This window comes from Rhinolophus ferrumequinum, chromosome 17, assembly GCF_004115265.2.
Source record: "Rhinolophus ferrumequinum isolate MPI-CBG mRhiFer1 chromosome 17, mRhiFer1_v1.p, whole genome shotgun sequence".
NCBI lineage: Eukaryota > Metazoa > Chordata > Mammalia > Chiroptera > Rhinolophidae > Rhinolophus > Rhinolophus ferrumequinum.
This window is the reverse complement of record NC_046300.1, coordinates 29,925,518-29,944,402: the sequence shown is the minus strand read 5'-3', so window position 1 is coordinate 29,944,402 and position 18,885 is coordinate 29,925,518. Positions and strand designations below refer to the sequence as shown.

Below are 18,885 nucleotides of genomic sequence, written 5' to 3'. Positions count from 1 at the left end.
GGTGTTCCTTTTTGGCCTCACCATGTCCTGCGTTCTTATGGGGGGAGTGGGAGCAGAGACCCTGCAGACCTCCCCGCACGACAGGAGCAAACAGAATGGGCTTGGTAAGAGGAAGGGCAGAGGAGGGAAATGGAAAAGCAGTGTAGTCAGGCTCGTCAGACATAAGCACCAGAAGGAGCAAAGGGCCTCAGGAGGTGGAGATTCAGGAGGGGCTCTGTCTGAGAGGAAGCGGAGGGCTGGGGGAACACTGGCTCTAATCTAGTCGTCCATGCCCTAGGGTGCCCTCCCCAGTGGCACTCAAAGCCACATCAGTGGACATACCTGTTTTAATCCTGCCAGGGAAACCAGAATTTGATCTTCCTTTTCCAAATTTTCTTGTAGTATCACATCCTGAATATTTACTGAAAATAGAAGAACGACATTTTATAACTAATGCTCTGAGTATAACTTATCTGCTGCCACACCATAACTTCAGATAAGCTTGGGAATTTTTCTGCCTAATTTCATAGCAGCTATCGCACCACGGCTGCTGTCCCACACTGCAGATGGGGCAGGTCCTGGGCAGAACAGAGGGGAGCACAGAGCCTGCAACGCACAGCCTTCCGCCGACATTCCACAATACATTCTGGTACCGACAGTGTGTCTTCACTCCCACAGGGACCAGGCAAGTCTGCGGACCAGCAGTGTGGCGTACGCCTTGAGCGTGCAGGCAACTCCTAGGAGGAAGGGTTTCAGCCTGGGCTTCCTACACTGCGTCACAGTTCTATGCCGTTAACACACCTCTCTCGCTAAAGACCAGTTCCTCCCAGGTGACTGAAATTCACAAAGACACTATCTTTAAGGATTTAAAGAGTAAAGCATGCTGTCCATTCAACAGAATGGTAAACACAAAAGGACAAACTCACGACAGGTTACTATCAGGCAACGATGCCCACGGAGTGAGCTGACACAAGGCAGGAGCTGTTTCTCTCTGTCCTCCAGGAGGCTTAGCCTCCCCCTGAGAAGTCATCCGTCCGTCCAGACCTGCCCTGAGGGAACTTGCCCAGCCAGCGCTGACCAGCGGGATCTGCATCTCACCAGGTTGCCCACCAACAGGTTCAACATGCAGTGGTCCTCAGCCTCTCCCCCCACCTGCCTGGGGGGTGCACACAGCCTTGCTGGTGACTGGCCTTACTGAATGGGGATTCCCAGGAGAGCTCTGGGGGAGTGACAGCTCCCTCCCTGGGGCTTTGCAGGAGAATGTGTGTGTGAGGGCAATTAAAACACACTTTAAGAGATACTGATAGGCACACCAATCTGAAAATCACTTCAATAAGCAGGCTGACCCTCCATTAACATCTGCTTTCTCATTTTTTGTGGCCTTAAAAAATACCCATTTATAAGGTCTTACGTGCCACATTCATTTGTAGGCATTCACGCATGAAGCTGTTCCAGTCTCTGCTCGGGTCTCAATTCCATGCCGGCCCCAACCGCCACCAGAGCTGTGTATTACCACTTGCTTGCTCACCTCCCACGGTGGGAGAGGCAGAGCTAGCACACTGTCCCTTGGCCTGCAGGTCGTGTCCCCAAATCAGAGCAGCAGCTCCTCCTCCTGGTTCAGCTCTCGGCTCCCGTGCTGCCTCCTCAAGGCCGTCTTCCTGCTCAAACTAAAGTCACCCAAGTCACCCTCTAGTCTCTGCCACATCACCTTTCACTACGTTGATAAGAAGCACTTGTCACCCTCTGACATTATAGCATGCATTTGCGGGCTTATTTGTTGTCCATCTCCCCCAGTAGGATATAAGCTGCCAGCCTTTGGAATGATGCCTGGTACATTTCAGGTACACAATAAGGATTTACTGACTAACTGACTAAATGCATGAACAAACATGGAAAAACCCTCTTGCAAGTCGCATTTCAAAATACTGCTCTTCGAAATACTTCCAAAAAGCATTTCCAGTCAGGGGCAAGGCAAACACTGATGCCATCAACACGAATCCAGCCTGACAATTGATTAGAATCTTCAATAAGTCTATCAACCATGCTGATAAGTCCTCTTACATACACACTGCAGCAGAAAAACAGCAGCTTGTATTTATTCAGTAAACGTGACTGTAGTTTCTGACTAATAGAAAGGCCTGCTCCGAAACAAGAAAGCAAGATGAATGGGAATAGAATAATAGATGTAATTAAAGAGAGAATGTTTTTGGTTTCCTTAAAAGCCTATAACAATTTGTTCTCTCTCAATAAAAAACAACAACAACACAAAATCCACTCAACAAGACATTAATGACAACCAAATGCAGAAAATTAACAAGAAACAGTTCTGTAGGTCTTTTAGAGGATTGGACAAGGTTACTTTTGTTTCTATGGCTGCTACGGTTTTGAAGGCAGAGCTCTGAGGGCCTGAGGGCGACCTGGGGCAGCAAGCACACAGCAGCTGGGGAGTTTGGCAGGGCGGTGGGTTCTGCCCCACTGAGCTGCTGTATCAGCAGGGCCAGCAGGGGGACAGCTCCCAGACCCTGAGGGGAAGCTCAACCAATGGATGCAGGAATACTAGGACATCTGTAGGAAGTATGGGGACCTGCTTGGCTCCAAGGAAGTAATGGAGGGGAGGCCCTTAGAGGCTACACCCAACCAATCAGGTTGGCCCAAAAAAGAGGAAATCTGAACAAAAACAAATGTGATGTCTCCTGCCTGCCCCTTTGATAGTCTGCTGTGGGCACATCCTAAAGCAAAAAGGATTTGGCCATGTCGCTTAACTCCTGCCCCCAATGTAATGGTGGGGTCCCTGGTCAGCAGCAACACGGACCAAAGGCATTGAGGGTCACAGGCTACAGGCCAACAGGGCAGTCAGATGCGATGGTTCAGCTGTAAGAGATTGAGCTGTCTTTAATTGGCAAGTTTAAGTCTTGGACTGCCACTGGTGGGAATGGAACTTCACAGCAAGATGTCTACACATTTGAGTTTAGGTATCTAGATTTCCTATCCCACTAGAGAAGTACTGGAGTTCACTTGAAATCTTACAAACTCATAATGGCCGTGCTGCCTGAATATCCCATGAACCGAGAAACATGAGCCACCTTCTCCTGGATGCCCTTTTTGCTGTGAGCCTGCCAAGAGATGTGTGGTGATACACGCAAGAGTAGGTTGAACAGGGGAGAGGTGCTGAAGGCAGAAGATGTGAGAGTATTGGGAAGATGGAACCCGGCCTATCTTTCATTATAGGCCTAAGTGGGAATAACGCTCCATGTCCTGAAGGCTACCCTCTTCCCCATGTTCTCTCTCGATAAGAGCATGAACGGTCAACAAGCCTAGCTCTCTATTCACTGTTGTCCTGTCTCGTGCATCTAAAGAGGTGGCAGAGCTGCTGGTGGGTTACCCCAACCCCACCCTCCATCCCTTCCTCGCCAACACATCCCAGATTGTATTCAGGGCCACACTGTGCACAACTTCCCTTTCAGCCAAGGTTGGTCATGGCCACAGCTCTGGCCAATGATTTGTAAGAGAGTTCCTGGATGGAGCTTCTGGAAAGCTCTGCGTGGGGCACTGACTCAGTTTGCACCTTTTGGGCCTTCTCCCTCCCCATTTTTGCTGCCTGAAATGCTGGCAGGAGCTACTTGAGTCACCTCCATGCAAACGTGCAGATGAGCATGGCAGCTTAAAGACCTCTGCTATCGTCAACCAGGCTGATCAGTCTCCCTTTCAGAAATCTCGGGTTAGAAATCCAAATTAAAACCAAAGGGCATCTTCAAAGGCTGTTAAATGTTTTGAATACAAGAATTTTCACTTTATGAACACAATATTGTCCATGTAAATCCTAACCCTTTCCACTGTGTATTGATTCAAGGTGGCATTTAGAAACATTCCACTAATATATAACCTCTCAGTAACAAATCTACTGCTTTCAGTAAGTTGCATCTGCATGTAAAAATAAAAGAATATGATGTCTTTTCATGCCTTAAAATATTAGTGGCAGAAATGTGAAACATTTAAATTTGCTATGTAATGCACATTTTTTCTTATAGCAAGAGGCAGAAAACATTATGATATAAAGGCTCTTACTTTTTGTTTCTGTGCAGCAGGAAGAATGCATTCTTTATAATCTCCAGTTTAAGTATTGTATATTATAAATGTTGGACTACTAAAACTAAAGGGGGAAACCTCACATAACTAACCACTTCTGTGGAAATTACACAAAAATCTCATCAGCATAACAATCCCATGGTGACTCCACTGTTTTTAATGAAATGTCAATGCCACTGAAATAGATCTCTCAGTCTAAAGGTAATGGAAATGGCACACAAATTACTTTTTCAATTTCTTAAAAACCTATTTTCTTCAATGCTAGAATAAAAGTGTTTTCATTTAAATGGCTGGTATAGAAGGTAACATAAGCTTATATTCATTATGAGGGGTAGCAGAAAGGGGACAAAAGCAGAACTAATCTATCTATAGTGGAGGTGGGACTGGGGAAGTTATGTAACCTCCTGTGCGTGAGGGGGTAATAACAGAACTTTCCTCACAGAATTACTGTGAAGAATAAGTAAATGAGCACAGCACCTCGTAGCTTTCATTTCCATGTGGCCGTATTACCTGACTACCCAACAACCGTTCTAGACAGGGATCAGCATCCTAATACAGAAGAGGGAGCCAGACTCAGAAACGCCGGGTCTGTTGTTTGAGGTCTCATGACGGGAAAGGGTGGAGCTAGGATTACATTCCCTATCATGTGGGTCCCGACCTTCCCCCACAATTATGTATATGGCAATGGTGGAGGGGCCAGAGGGATGAAGGGGTACAGGACAGGGTCTTGGCACTGACTAGGGTGCCTTGAGATGCTTGTGCCTTATGTGGTGGTGGAACTGACCTAAATGAGGTCAGTCAGAACGAGGAAGTCACCTCGATGCAAACCACACAGCTCAGCCATTTCTACTGGACCTTTCAGGAGCACTGGCGCTAGTGTCAAACAGCTGGGATTTTGATGAACTGTCCTGTGATCTGTGTGTCACTAAAGCCATCAACGAGAGGGGGTAATACCTATCTCTGAGGGTTGTTTTGGAGAGACTAGATAAGATAATCAAAGTGGTCCACTTCTAGCTTATTGCCTAGTACTATTATTGCTTTATATGTTTTTTTTTTCCTTTTCCAATATCTTAAATACCCAGATAAGTGGATTCTGCTCTCTGAGGCTCTCTCATCTCTGACAGATTTAGCTACCCTGACCTCTCTCTGACAGTCTCATGTAAGGACTGTACCAGACTCTAAAGAAGCAATATGCAGGCTGTTACAAAATAGAGAGGTCAAATATAGCGTTGACCTAGGGTCACATGCATGCCCAGAGCTGGCCATTAGTCAAGGAAGGGGGCAGACCTGTCATTTGTCACTATCGACTTTGGCTGGACTGTTGGGATTTCTGTTTACAGAGCATGTGCCAGTTGTCCAGACATTGGCAGAAGGCAGGTTCAGGAAACTGTGGGCATCAAGTTCACCCTTTAATAAACGTATGGTGTGTATATCTCTGTGTGTCCCTGCAAATGCCATTCCTCTTCTAAAAGGCCCCCTATTCTCCTCGTGGTAGCACACCACTCCTTGTCTCCAAAGTCCACCTTAAAACTGTTCTCAAGTATCAGCTTTCCATTAACCGTCTTCCCTCTGAAAGCATCTATTGTTGGACTCTCTCCAACATCTATTGCTGGTCTTTCATTTTTTACTTTTGGAACTATAATTCATGGATGAGGCTCAAAGACTAAAAGTTTCCTGAAACTGCACAATTCTACATGGCAAATCCTGGACTCAAGGTCTTCTAGTTCCAGATGCGGTACTCTGCTCACTAGATCCCTATTACTTCAGAACCTACCTGGCCCAGCTTCTGAGATTACCTGTGCTCTGGGAGGACTTTGGTTTGCTTCAGGTGAAGCTATGTGTCACTTCTAGGATTTCGGATGAGATATATTCTCTTTGTGCTCTCTCCCTACTTTGAAGCTTCACTCACCGCTTCCATGCACTGAGCTCAGTTTTAGATTAGCACTCCTCCACCTCACCCTACCCCCAACCGGCTTCTTCCAGAACCTATTTTTACATCAGAGAGCAGGTACTTTAAGTGCTGGCTGAATGACTCATGCGAGGCTTTCCCAGCAGCACCAGGTCTGATTTTTATCTCCTGAGAAACAGATGTAGGTGAGGTATTTCTCAGATGAAGAACTAAGGGACACTGACATGATAACCCAGATCCCGGGGAGAGAAGCGGTGAGGGGAGGTGGGAGGTGAAGGGAAATCGCATTCACTGACGGCCTAGTGAGAGCCAAGGGCCGAGTCAGGCCCTTCACGCTCAGTATTTTCTTAACAAGCACATCACACAGAAAATATAACCAAGGGTCTTATTTTGAAGTCAGCTACCAGCATGGCTGAAAATCCTAAACGCAGTACTGGGAAAGCAGCAACACTGCGGGAAATCCAAGGGTGAGACTGGCGTGCATTATACTTAAGGACAGTCATTAAACAGTTCTCTCAAGTGAACCGAGTGTGCTTAACAGAGTGCCAAATCTTCACTCATCTCTACCGTCTGGTGTATTATTCTCTTAGGGTTTAACCACCCTGCCAGCCAGAGAGTGACCGAAGCATGACTCCTTACAGGAAAATCTATTGTATTCATGACATGGCTGTCATCTTACAGTCAACCAGAAAAAGAGACTTGACATAACATTTTTAAACTTAAAAGGTTCCGGGCTCCAGTAATGGTTACATGCCTCTGCCAGAATATGTACTTGTAAAAAATCAAAACAGAATACATAGTGAGGGCCTTACTAATATGAAATATCGTGGGGTTTTGTCATTATGCCCTCTCATTTGGGAGCAATGAGACAGGAGAGTAGTTTGGTTAAGATTGTCGTAAAATTATATCATTTATTCAAATCAGACCCTTTGAACTGGGTTTAAGATGGATACACTTTTTGTGTGAACTTCAGGCCATAAAAGTGTTGCTGACAGAAGGATCCAGTGGAAGTTAAGTGCCTCTCTTCAGCTGGGGATCTGAACAGGGCCCAAGGCAATGAACGTTGGCCTCCGTACCTTGGGCTTCCCCTCCCCCACTCACAAGCTCTTAAGCTCAGCCTGAGATGCTTGCAGTGGCCATAAAGTCTGTGAGCTTTCAAGCAATTGGCAGCAAGCCTGTTTCCACAGAGATGGGGTAGATACATCCTTTGTCTATTGGGTATTAGCTGGAGAGGGCTGGGAGTGGGGAGCACGGAGAGGCAGCCTGGTATGGAGGGGTGAGAACAGGCTACGTGGCCAGGCAGTTTAAGGAAGATGAAAAATTGGGGAATTTATATTTAAAAAAAGAGAAAGAGGGAAAGATACTCCATTTGGGCTCCTCCGATGGAAAAGTATGTGGGGAAATGGAAGAGAGCCAGAAAATGAAAATGAAATGATGTAAGGTGGAGCGTCTGTACTGAGGTCGTACGATCAGAGTTGTAGTAGCTTAGCCTGGAAAAGGAGAAGAGAGTGTACGCTTTGCTAGGTTTTTCTAAACAGGTATAGGGTTGGTACAAGGAAGACGCTGACCAATTGTTGATGCTGATCAAGTCTTCTGATAATAAAACCGGGTGAGGGATGAAATGGTGGGGGAGACTTCAACTAGAATAGAACAAGTTCAGAAAGGCTGAAAAAAAAAAAACAACGCCGAATTTTAGATGACTGAAGGACGCATTAGCGAGCTGGGGGAGGCTGTGAGCGCTCTGCCTACAGACTTGAGCTGCACGTGTGCCAGAATGTGGGGGAATGAATACATTCATTCAATTTTGCCCAAATAATTTTAAGTTCTCTTGCTCCTTGCTGCTTCCAGTCTGTCATGGGCCAGTAACATCAGGTCAACTGGGTGTTGTTAGAAATGCAGAACTTCCAGGCCCCACATCAGACCTGCTGAATCAGAATCTGCATTTTAACAGGATCCTCCGTCGAAGTGTGTGTGTTCCTCCTCTAGAGGACTCTGCTGCCCACAATTAAATGCAGTACTTAAAAGTCTTAAAATAATTATGAAAAGCTTTTATCACAGCATGGTTGACGGAGAGAAAGCTGTCTGGTGATCACATTTTCTCTCTCAGTTTTTCAAATGTCATTAGTTAATTGCCTTACTGAACATTTCCATTGAAAGACGTCCATTGAAAGTTGTTTTTATAAACATGAGAAAATCGGATTTGTAAAGTTCTTGCAGAGGCAAATAAACTAATTTTCAAAACTGGCCTCCTTTGACAGCTAATTCTTGCATAAATATTATGACAAGTGTAAAATCAGTAATGCTGTGTGCAATAAAACAGCAGAAGATCTGAAATCCAACTACTGATTCAAGTGTGGCCTCAGGAGAAGCATCAGTGAAAGAGAAACCAAGGACTGGATTTGGGTCTGGACTCCTGGTGCCAGCTAGCTGTGTGTCACTCACCCTTCCCAGGTCTTGGTTTCCTTACCTGTGAAATGAAGAGCAGCTGAGAGAGCTGTTAGGGCTTCCACATTTTTAACATTCTAAGATCCTCTGAGCTACCATACTCTCAGCAAGAGCATGGAAAATGTAATTTCTCTGAATTCATTTCATTGAACCCTCCCATTGTTTGTATGTACCACCCATGGAGGGCAAGCTGCTGGAAACCTGCATCTAAATACGAAACAAATGATGGAAATACCTCTCCTGGGAGCAGGCAGGTGTGGGCATTAGAGGCCAGTAGGGCGAGCAGCTCATACTCCTGTAAACAGCTGGCAGCTTAGCCCAGCTGCTCACAGATCAGAGAAGACCTGCTCACCCACGTGCAGTTACATGTGAAGTACAGCAAATCTAAAAATAGCCTGAGCGCAAGCTCAGGGTTAACACAGGACTGCTGATGGCTTTCAACTCAACTGTCAGGATGACAGGAAGGGGAGTAACTATAGCAACAGAAAAATGAACACATAAAAAAAGTCCTCTGAAGTTGACAGGAAAAGTTCAGATTTAATAAAACTTATTAATATTTTTAATTCCTGTCTCTAAATCTTTGACTTCAAATAGTTCAATTCTGTGGAGGTAATAAAGTTAGAATTGCGGTCGAGTTTTGATAAAACAAATACTCTCTCTGTTTTGGGTTCCAGATCCATAAGGAAATACTGCTAACCTATCAATTTTATTGCCTCTATAATTAAAGGACCAGTTGAACAAATGCCTTTATATAATTTTTAACTGAGAAGCTTTTCTCTCTATTTGTTCTATCACTTATAATAATAGCCTTAAGCGGTACTTGACATTTTAAGATATTACTACATGTCCAATGATAAAAATGTACAGTAATAATGGAATTCTCTTGAAATGAAAGGAACTTGGTGAAAACGATTCACGTTAGGAAAGGTTGCAGAGAAGTATGTCCTGGGAGAAGTTTCTGAGGCAGCACTCACAGCTCCCATTGCGGCCCAGGGTATGACGGAGGCCCAGCCATGCTCACATCAGCTACACAGTGCAAGCTACTCTTGTTCAAAGACCACACACACACAACCTCAGAACCAACACATCCAAATGCTACCAGCTTTCTACATCCTTTGATAAAGGGATATTCAGTGAGGTGTTGGGAAATGTGGCACTGGTCCCAGCTCTTCCATTAACTAGGTATGGGGCCCTAGACGAGTCACCACTCAGCTCTTTGGTCACGGGCTGGATGAGTCTCTTAGGATCTTCCTGAGATGGGACAGTTCAGAGTAAAGGGAAAAGAAGGGAGGATTTGCGTTGAATCCTCACTCTGGGCCATGCCTTGTGCTGGGCTTGAAACATACATTATCTTGGCAACAAACTGGCAAGATAGATAATTTTATCTCCAAATTATATCAGAGGACACAATCATAATCTGGCAGGACTAAGGAGTGATAGAGCCTGGTTATAACTTTGTCTGTTTGATGCCATATGGGTCCCTCTTTCTCAGATATCACTCCAGCCACTCTTGACAGCTGACTCTGGCCTGCAGTGTAAAGCTTCACTCCCAGGTGCTAGTTACATGCACTTAAACCACCTACAGATTTTCACGGACTGTCTTGCATTTCCCAAGCATAGAAGATTAGGTCCCTTGGAAAGTCCCTCTATAAACTTCCTCTCACCCAGGCAACCACTGGTAACAGTCATTTTCACATCAATATACACTATTCTGCACCTGCTTTATTCACTTAATATATCATGAACATCTTATGTTAACAAAATAAGTATTTTAATCTTTATAAAGATTGCATTACAATATTATACTCAATCACTTTCTAATGGATATTTCAGTTGCTCCAATTTCATAATATTTTAATAATCAAGAAAAATAGAAAACAACATATGGAAAAATACTAGGGTATTAAAGTCATTTTTAAAGGGAATATAATAAATCAAAAGTAAATCAAAAGCTTCGCCTTATTTAATCTTTATGTTTTCCTAAAATATTTGCTTAGACTCAAAATTGCCTACAACACAGGAACACCCATTAATAAACCAATTCTATAATATGCAGATGAACTGAAATGCATCTGTGGACCTTGGGGCCAGGAATTCTTTGTAGCATCCCTCAACCCCACTTTAAAAATGCAGTCACGCTATTTATATGCCAAAAAGAAGTCAACAGCTATGTGAAGGGATTCTGGCTGAAAGTGAAACGTACACACAAAAACAAATCTAGTTTTGCGGTTAGCTGAAAACTCACAGCTGGTATGGGCTGTTTTTTTTTTTTTTTTTTAAATTAAAGTGTTTCCCCTCCCATGCAGTGAGAGAATGCTCCTTTAGTGCTCACTAGAAGACCAAAATCAGAACAAAAGCTGTTGGGAAATTCTGAGGCTTAAGTAAAGCTGTCTTAAAAGTTGCCATGTGGACCAAACAACTTGGAAATTTCCTAACGGATTTTCTAGAGTTCCAGTAAATCTTTCTCTCAGTCACTTCTTTGTTTTCCTACTTTGGTAAAAACTCAAACCAAGTAATGCAAAGGTCCCCATGTAGGCAGAGAAGCAAAACAAAAGAACCCCTCCCCCCAAAAAAACACACATGTGTACACACACACACTCTTTAAAATTAATTAAAATTATATTAATCATTTATATATAAACTATCTCTTCATTACTTCTTTTTGAAGCATTTTAAAGTGTAATGCTATGAGATTCATGTAAACTTAGTTCCATATAAAAATGATCATAAAGCAGCATAAACATAGTTTTGAAGGGATAGAGTCAGATGTCACAGGGGTAATGTTTCTTGCTGTGATGAGAGATGCTACACTTTTGATCACGTACCAGGCTTTCTCCTGCTGTTTCCTCCTCTTGAACCCTTTCTCTGAAGGAGAGGCCCAGAGAGTAGAGATAAGGCTGAGAACAAAATAGGGCCCAGCCAGCTGGCTAATAAGATACTACTGGTAGGCAGCCAGCCATCTAGCTAAGCATCTCTTGAAATCCGTAAGAGAACATTTATTACTTGCTAAAGGCAAGGATGGTTTAGGCAACACCCAAATGACAGCCATTCTGGCCATATGCAATGGACTCATAACCTCACAGGCTGAGAGACTGATGGAGTCCAAGGCAGAGAGCTGACCTTCAGAGACAGCCCTAGGGTTGGGCCACTCTCAGGGCCCCTGCCAGTAGGAAGGGGCCTTGGTGGATTCTCTTTGGTTTCCCCTCATAGGTGGATGCATCCTGATTTCTTAGAATACTTGGTATTGCCATTTCTCCACACTCACAGAGCTGCATATTGGCCATTTCCATTAGAGTTCAATTCTTGTTTTCCTAATTTGTTCCCAAACTACAGACACTGCAGAGTGGAGAAAGGATGTCCATAAGTGGGCTGAAAAATAATAACAGTATGTATTATAAACGCTTTTGCAAGCAGCATGGAGTTACTGAAGTAATACTTACATATTCAGCAGACACCGTTTCCAATACAAAATACAGAACTTCCACAAATGTAGAGAAAGCGTTGCCAGAAGAGTCTAATATGACATATGTATGGCTCACATGTAAACTGAACTTCAAACTAGGACATTTCTTAGAATATAAGCACAGGCAGAAGTAAGGAAAGGTGGTTACGTGATCCTGACATGCATTTCAGGTAGGCGGTTAAAAACATATATACGTTTAAAAAAATAAAGCAAGCCCTGTCAAAATAATAATCATATTAGTTAGTGATTATAGCCAGTTTTGGCACACTAGTAGAGTTGACTGTTTGATCTTGAAAGCTCAATATTTTATTTTGGTTTGAGGAAGATAGATACTTTCAAAGGAAGTGTAGCAGTTAAGAGTTGAAAGCCATAGTCAGATGGCTTGATTTTGAATTTCTACTCTAGTTAATAGAGATATAACCTTGGAAAATGTGTTAATTTCGTGTTTCAGTTTCTTCATCTATACAATGGGGATAGTGACTATTTCTACCAAAAGGATGGGGTGTTTCAGGGTACTTTTCTTCTTTTCCCCATGTGAGGATTACATGCTGGAATTACTACCACAGGGTCTGCTGGCTATCACTGTGATGACCACCATTATTCCCAGGGTCAAAGTAGTCCACTCACCAAGATGAGTGTCCATCACCTTCGCACAGTATTTGCACATGGCGTCCAGGTCATTCAACTGTCCCTGAAGGAAGGAAATTTGGGCTTCTAATTCTTCTTCCTAAAATGAAGGGGATAAAGATACAGACATTTAAAAAAAATAAAATAAAATCCCCAAAGTTCTTTAAATGATATGGATTATTTTAAAGAGGCACAATGTCTTTTCAGTCCAAGATAAAACAAAAGAAAACAGCAAATAAGCCCAAACCCACCACCGCCACTGCTAATAAAATAGAGAAAGGGTAAAATGGAGGTTTAAAAAAATCTGGACTTTTCCTGAGTGCTAGCTTTGCGCCATGTGTAAATGTTTATACATACAACCTTGTATAAAAAAAGTACATAAAATATCTTCAGTAACTATTGAGCCACACAAATTGGGAGAGTAAATTGGATTTCAGTGAACCATACTCCCTAGGCAGCTGCTACAAAAAATTACATTTTTCTCTCACACACATTTGGGAAACCAAAGATTTCCATTTGTATAAGACAAATCTTACCACTTTCCAGACTATGATAATGATAATCTCTTAAAAAGTGAGATTCCCCAAAGCACTTGGAAAAGTTTTGCTCCTGCAGTCTATAAATAGCTTCTCTTACATTTCCTCTCTTGATATGACACTAGAGCATTTTATTTATTTGATTGTTTCTAGGAAAAATACTCTGGGTTGAGTAATTATCTAAATGGTAAAAGGCAATCTAACTGTAACAAAAGGATAAAGCCTGTTTTGTTTTTTTTTAAGGAAAAAATAATATACGCAAAAAATTTCCCAAGGAAATTAGAAAGATTAAGGGAGTTTTTCTCAGAGAAAGAGAATAATACTCATTAGGTAGGATATTTTAAACCAAGTTAGTGAGAATACAAAGAAAAGATGTTGTCAGAGCTGGAATAGGCTAGAAAATTCTTTTTTCAGTTTTTGATACTTGTCCTTTCACATAAAAATCTTGTGTCATTAATAAGAAGGGAGGAGAAACCTACCAAGATATGCTTTTCCTTAGAGAATGAGTATAATTTGACTTATAGATGGAAATTAACAGTTGAAAAGGTTACTTGTAGGTGTATTCCATTTTAGCAACACACATATGCAGTACTGGAAAGTACTGTTTCCAACTGCAGCGTGGAGAAATGAGCCCTTAGGAATATGCATTTAAATGCTTGACACAGAAAACAGACATAGCAGTAGCTCTAAAAACAAATTATTGTCAAGTGCCCACTGTAGGATTACACAAGCACTAACCATGTTCTTTACATATCCCACAAAGTATAGCCGCCTCTCCTTTGATACTCAAATAAAGACAAATGCAACCAGAAGCAGCTCAGCCAAGGAATGATTACAGGGGCTGCTGGGTAGGTGGTACCACCTTCCCAACTCTTCGTCTGGGCTTTAAGGTGGAAAAGGATGGGGTGTTTCAGGGTATTTTTCTTCTTTTCCCCCCTTTTTTTCTGCACAGGCTTGAGTTTCCCTTTCCCATAAAGACACTGTAAGAATCAGAGAAAGAAGACTACATGTTGGTGAACTATGGCTGTGGTTAGTCTCCAAAGATGGCGACCATCAATTGTTTCCCTCATGTACATGCTGTTCCACTCATCAAGAGGTAAAATCTACTTCCTCCCTCTTGAATCCGGATTGGCCTTTGACTTGCATTGATCCAGAGAAGGCAGCAGAAGTCAAACTGTCAGCTTTGGGCTAGTGTAAAAGGCCTGCCAACTCTTGCTTACTTCTTACTTGCACTAGAGGAAGACAGATAGCTACCATGTTGTAGAGAAGTTCAGGCTGGAATACTGAAAGAGAGGAGAGAAAATGTGGAAGAAGCCACAGGAGAAGCACTGAGGTTTGAGACATACGAATGAAGTCTTACTGGACCTTTCGGCCCAAGCCATCTGAAGCCAGCCAAGTGAGTGACCCAGTCAACATCTAGTGGAGCTTTAGAACAGCCCAACCAAAGCTTCCGAATGCCTGACCCATAAACCTATGAGAAAGAACAGTGTTGTTGTTTTAAGGGGTGGACTTTTGGAGTACTTTGTTATGCAGCAACAGATGGACTGAAACAGTGGTAGAATGGCAAGAACACTAGGTTGGTATATGGCATAGGGAAATTTGAGTTCTATTTCTGATCCTGCCATTTGTAAACCATGTAACTTTAAGTAACCCTCTACCCAACACGGGCTTAAATTCAGCACTCTCAGGAAAAGGTACAAGTCAGATGCTTTGCTCTCCAGGAGCTTACAAACTTGTAGTTGGAATAAGAAAGTTATATAAATTACTAGAATATGAGAGAGAGTACATGAAAATCTTTTAATTAAATAAGAATAATTGCTCTGGGAATCCTGGTCCCTGCCTCCTGTGCCTTCTACTGAGCAAGTCACCGTTTCAATGTGTTACAGACACAAACCCAACTGGATGAGTCTAGAACTGTACTGAGGTGAGAGCTTGACAGTTAGTTAAAAGAAGGGGGCTCAGCTGCGGCCTGAGTTTTTCCTTGCATGGGATTACCAGTTGGGGTGCTGACAACCCAGAGTAGACAAAGGAACGCACTGCTTCCTGGTTTCAAAACATCTTCTCTATTTACTCTATATATTAATTTGGATTAAGCCATCACTTCTTTTAAAATGTAAAGGCCCTTGGGAACCTTAATCCCCAGCAGTTATTCCTACCTAACTGCATTTATTTTATCCAGTTTATTTTCATTTTAAAAGCTGGGAGGGAAGAAGAGCTTCAGAGGAGACTCTTTAGAGGAGACAGGCCAGGCCCGGTGGTGAGGTGTCGGACAGCTGCAGGGAATTATGTAGCTCAGAGGGGGTCTCTTCCTCAGAACACTTTATTGTGCTACCAGGGATGTTATTGTAATAAAAATGTGATGGAATTGGTGCCCTCTAAATTGTGCAGTGCAAAATTTGCACAAGTGTATAGGGCAGCCCTGAGACCACAGCAGCCCAGAGCGTGTGGAAATGTAAAACAGTTTTCCAAGTCTGCAGTTTTGCTTAGGGCTCTGGTGGCACGTGGAGAGCATCTTGCTTGCTTAAATCCCAAGTAAACCTCAATGCAAATGGAATCTATACTGTAGAAAATGACAACTTTCATTCGTTTAAACCTTTTTTTCATAGGAAAGTTCACACAAAGACCCAACTATATAAGATACGAAGAGCATATGGTTAAAACAGGTTGAGGAGCCCAAGAACTCCTTCCATTTGGAAGTTAGAAATCCGGTGTATTATCCCTTTTGAGTTTGCTTAATCTTAAAACATTCTTAAACCTTTCAACTATCACTCAGACTTTATAAATAGAAGTGGAATCACTTGGAGGCAAAGGGTGGCTGTCATTTATTCTTCACTATATTATATAATTATAGATAAAAGAGAGAGGCAAGAATCAAGCTTCTAAAATTGTGGGAAGTGACTTCACATTTCTATCTTAGCTTCTCTTACTCCACACTCTTTCCAAGGAACATTCTTTAAACACTGACAGCTTTAGTTGTTTGTTTTCATTAAATTGGTCCTCTGTAATCAAACACAAATACTTGGCTAATTGCCTTGAGGTTTTATGAAAGCAACCAGTTAGTGTAATTTTTATGTATAAATAAGACACCGAAGAGAAATGTTTATTATACAGCAGGTCCTCAAATAGTGTCTTTTCGTTATAAAGTTGATGAGATGCCATTGGAACTCTTGTTTTTATCAATTACCCTACGGTAAAATTGGTTGTGTTATACGTTGTTTCACTTAAAGTTACAGAACCTACTGAGGACGCTAAGTGAGGACTAACTGTATTTACTTTTGCAGTTATGCTCTGCCTTCCATTCCATGAAGGACTATGGTGGAGCACGATGGAATTCTGGAGCAAACACACCTGGGTTCAAATGCACTTTCTGCCAGTTACTAGCTATATAATCTTGGACAAGTTCCTCAATATCTTGGTCCCCTCGCCTCCACCCAGCAGGATTGTGGGAAGAACAAACTGAGATGGAGAGTATCTGGCACAGAGTTGGTACTCGGTAAAAATATTTATTTATTTTTTTAAAAATTAATCATCAGGTCAAAACAGTGAAATGCATTTTAAGTACAGGGTTTTACGATTCACTGTTGGAAAACACTGGCTTCCGGTTTAAAAACCTCTATGTGGCTTAGCCCAGAAAGATTAATTAGGGCTTTCGAGCCCATCACTGTCTTAAGTTCTGGATAGCAAATTGATGTGCAAGGCAAGACACTGATGAAAAATGATGAAGGGTCACATGCAGACGACTGTGTGCAACACATCACCAACTGTACCTGACAGTCCTCTAGGGAAGGACCAGAAAATGAGGAGAGAAGAACACCTAGCATCTAACCCTTCTATAGTGATTACAACATTTCAGACACTGAGTTCTGCATGCACTAACTCATTTACTCCTCACAACAAACCTATGACGCAGATTCTCTCATTATCTGCTACATAAAACGTGGTCTCCTTTGTAAGCCCAATTCTCTGGAAGTGTATGCAAGCTTTAGACAGCTATTTGAGAACCCAAGTCCCTTGGCTCCCTACTCCCATTTCTTCCTCGTGTACACATTAGTTCTTAGGCTTAATTACTATGGTCCTTTCAATGTTTAATCTCGTATCTCAGTTTCCTTTAAGAGAGATTCACCAATGGCAATGTTAGGTTCTAACCCCAAATTGCTTACTAAATTGTTTTCCTTCAAAAAAATTCAGGTATAACTGGCTGAATTCTGTTTTGTTGTTCACTGAATAATTTTCGTTTAGACTCTATCTCAAGAAATGTGTTTTTTGAATTTGCTTTTTAAAAAGTGGTGTTTCCACCACCATTCACCCCCAAATAGCTGATGCATCATTACACTTCTACTCAAATGTTATACATCTCAGTTGTTTAAATGATTTTATAATATATAGATTTTATATATCAATTCTGTTAAATTCTTCCATGGTTTTCTGCTATTTCTTGGTTAATAGAACAAGCTTTTATAGTTTATTATTTATTCACTTATTCATTAATTTACTCAATATGTTAATTTATATTGTGTTAGGCCTTGTGGGGAAATACAATAATGAATGAGGCATGAATTTTGACCTCTATAAATTTAGAAGGAGGTAAGTAAGACCTGTACATAAAGCCAAGAGAAGAGTAGGGTAAGTTCTGCACAAGATATGAAAAAGGAGCCTGCACAATTCTGGGGAGGGCAGATGACTTCTAATACAGAGGGGTGGAAATGAAAGCAGATTTTTCTGGAAGAGGCATCATTTTTGATGGGTCTTAAAGAAGAGGGATTTGGCCCAGAAGAAATGATGGATAAATGATGTTTTAGGAGGCAAGGAGCCAGTAAACAAAGAAGTGGAGTCAGAAAAGGGTGTGACATGGTCAAAGCCAGAGCATGAATAGCAGAAGCTGAGGTCTGGCAGAAAGGCTTCCCTTCCCTTCCCTTTCAATCCCATTCATTACATTTTTAGCTCAGATAATTATGTTTTGGGGGCTGGGGTCTGATGTATAGACTGTGATGGCCACTGCCCCTGACAGGCACCATGATCGTAACGACAGTAAGAGCTGCAGCACTGTCGCTGTCCATGGAGTAAGTAAAACCCCAGGTCCTTGGTTTGGGAGAAAGTGGGGCAGGAAGAGCACGAGGGTGCAGTTCTGCTTAGCTTCCAAGTAAGTGTCTTCAGATCACGAGAGACGCAGACAAGAGAACCGACATCTACTGCAGGCAGTAGGAACAGGCTCGTAATAGAAACCAGAAGACAGGAAAGACACCCCGTCTTTTTCGAGCAGATGGGTGAACAAGAAGTGGGAAGTGAAGGAAACGGAAAGTCTCGAGGAAAAAAAAGTGGAAAGGCCATGGATGTTCTGAGGAAGCTGTGGTGCCCACAAGGGCAACACACACACATGGTGTGGACGAAAACCAAGCCAGAGCATCTGGTGCCAGCAGAGGAAGACACCACCAGAGAAAAACGGAAGAAGAAGACAGAGAAGACTCTTCAGGAGTATAAAAATAAGTGGTATGAGTGTGTGAAGCAGTACAACCATGCTGAGGAGCAAGTGGAATAGGGTCAGAAGCCCCAGAATCAGTGTACACGGCGCCAGCACGTCCCAACTCTGTTACCCTGACCAGGCAGCAAAGCTCTCTGAGCCTCAGTGTCCTGTCTATAAAATGGGGATAATAATAATAATCCCTACTTCGTATGATTGCTGGAGAATTAGATTACGTGAGATGTTCCAGGTGAAGTACTTTGCATAAGGTAAACACTTAATAAATGTTCAACAGAATATTAGGCAACTTTTTAAAATGTTCGCATGTGAGAACATTTAACAATAACTCATTATATACTAACTGGGGAAATAAGTTACAAAG

At 42.4% G+C, this 18,885-nt stretch overlaps 1 protein-coding gene across 8 annotated transcripts in view; it reads right to left on the bottom strand.

Annotated features, from left to right (window-relative positions):
• Positions 1 to 18,885, bottom strand: part of TBC1D5 (TBC1 domain family member 5) — a 510,030-nt gene that overhangs the window by 11,271 nt on the left and 479,874 nt on the right. For all 8 annotated transcript variants that reach the window (XM_033133071.1, XM_033133070.1, XM_033133068.1 and 5 more), the window contains 2 exons: positions 12,510 to 12,609; positions 322 to 401 (listed from right to left, as the gene is read on the bottom strand). In XM_033133071.1, the coding sequence (XP_032988962.1) occupies positions 322 to 401; positions 12,510 to 12,609 (180 nt within the window). The remainder of the gene's footprint in view (positions 1 to 321; positions 402 to 12,509; positions 12,610 to 18,885) is intronic.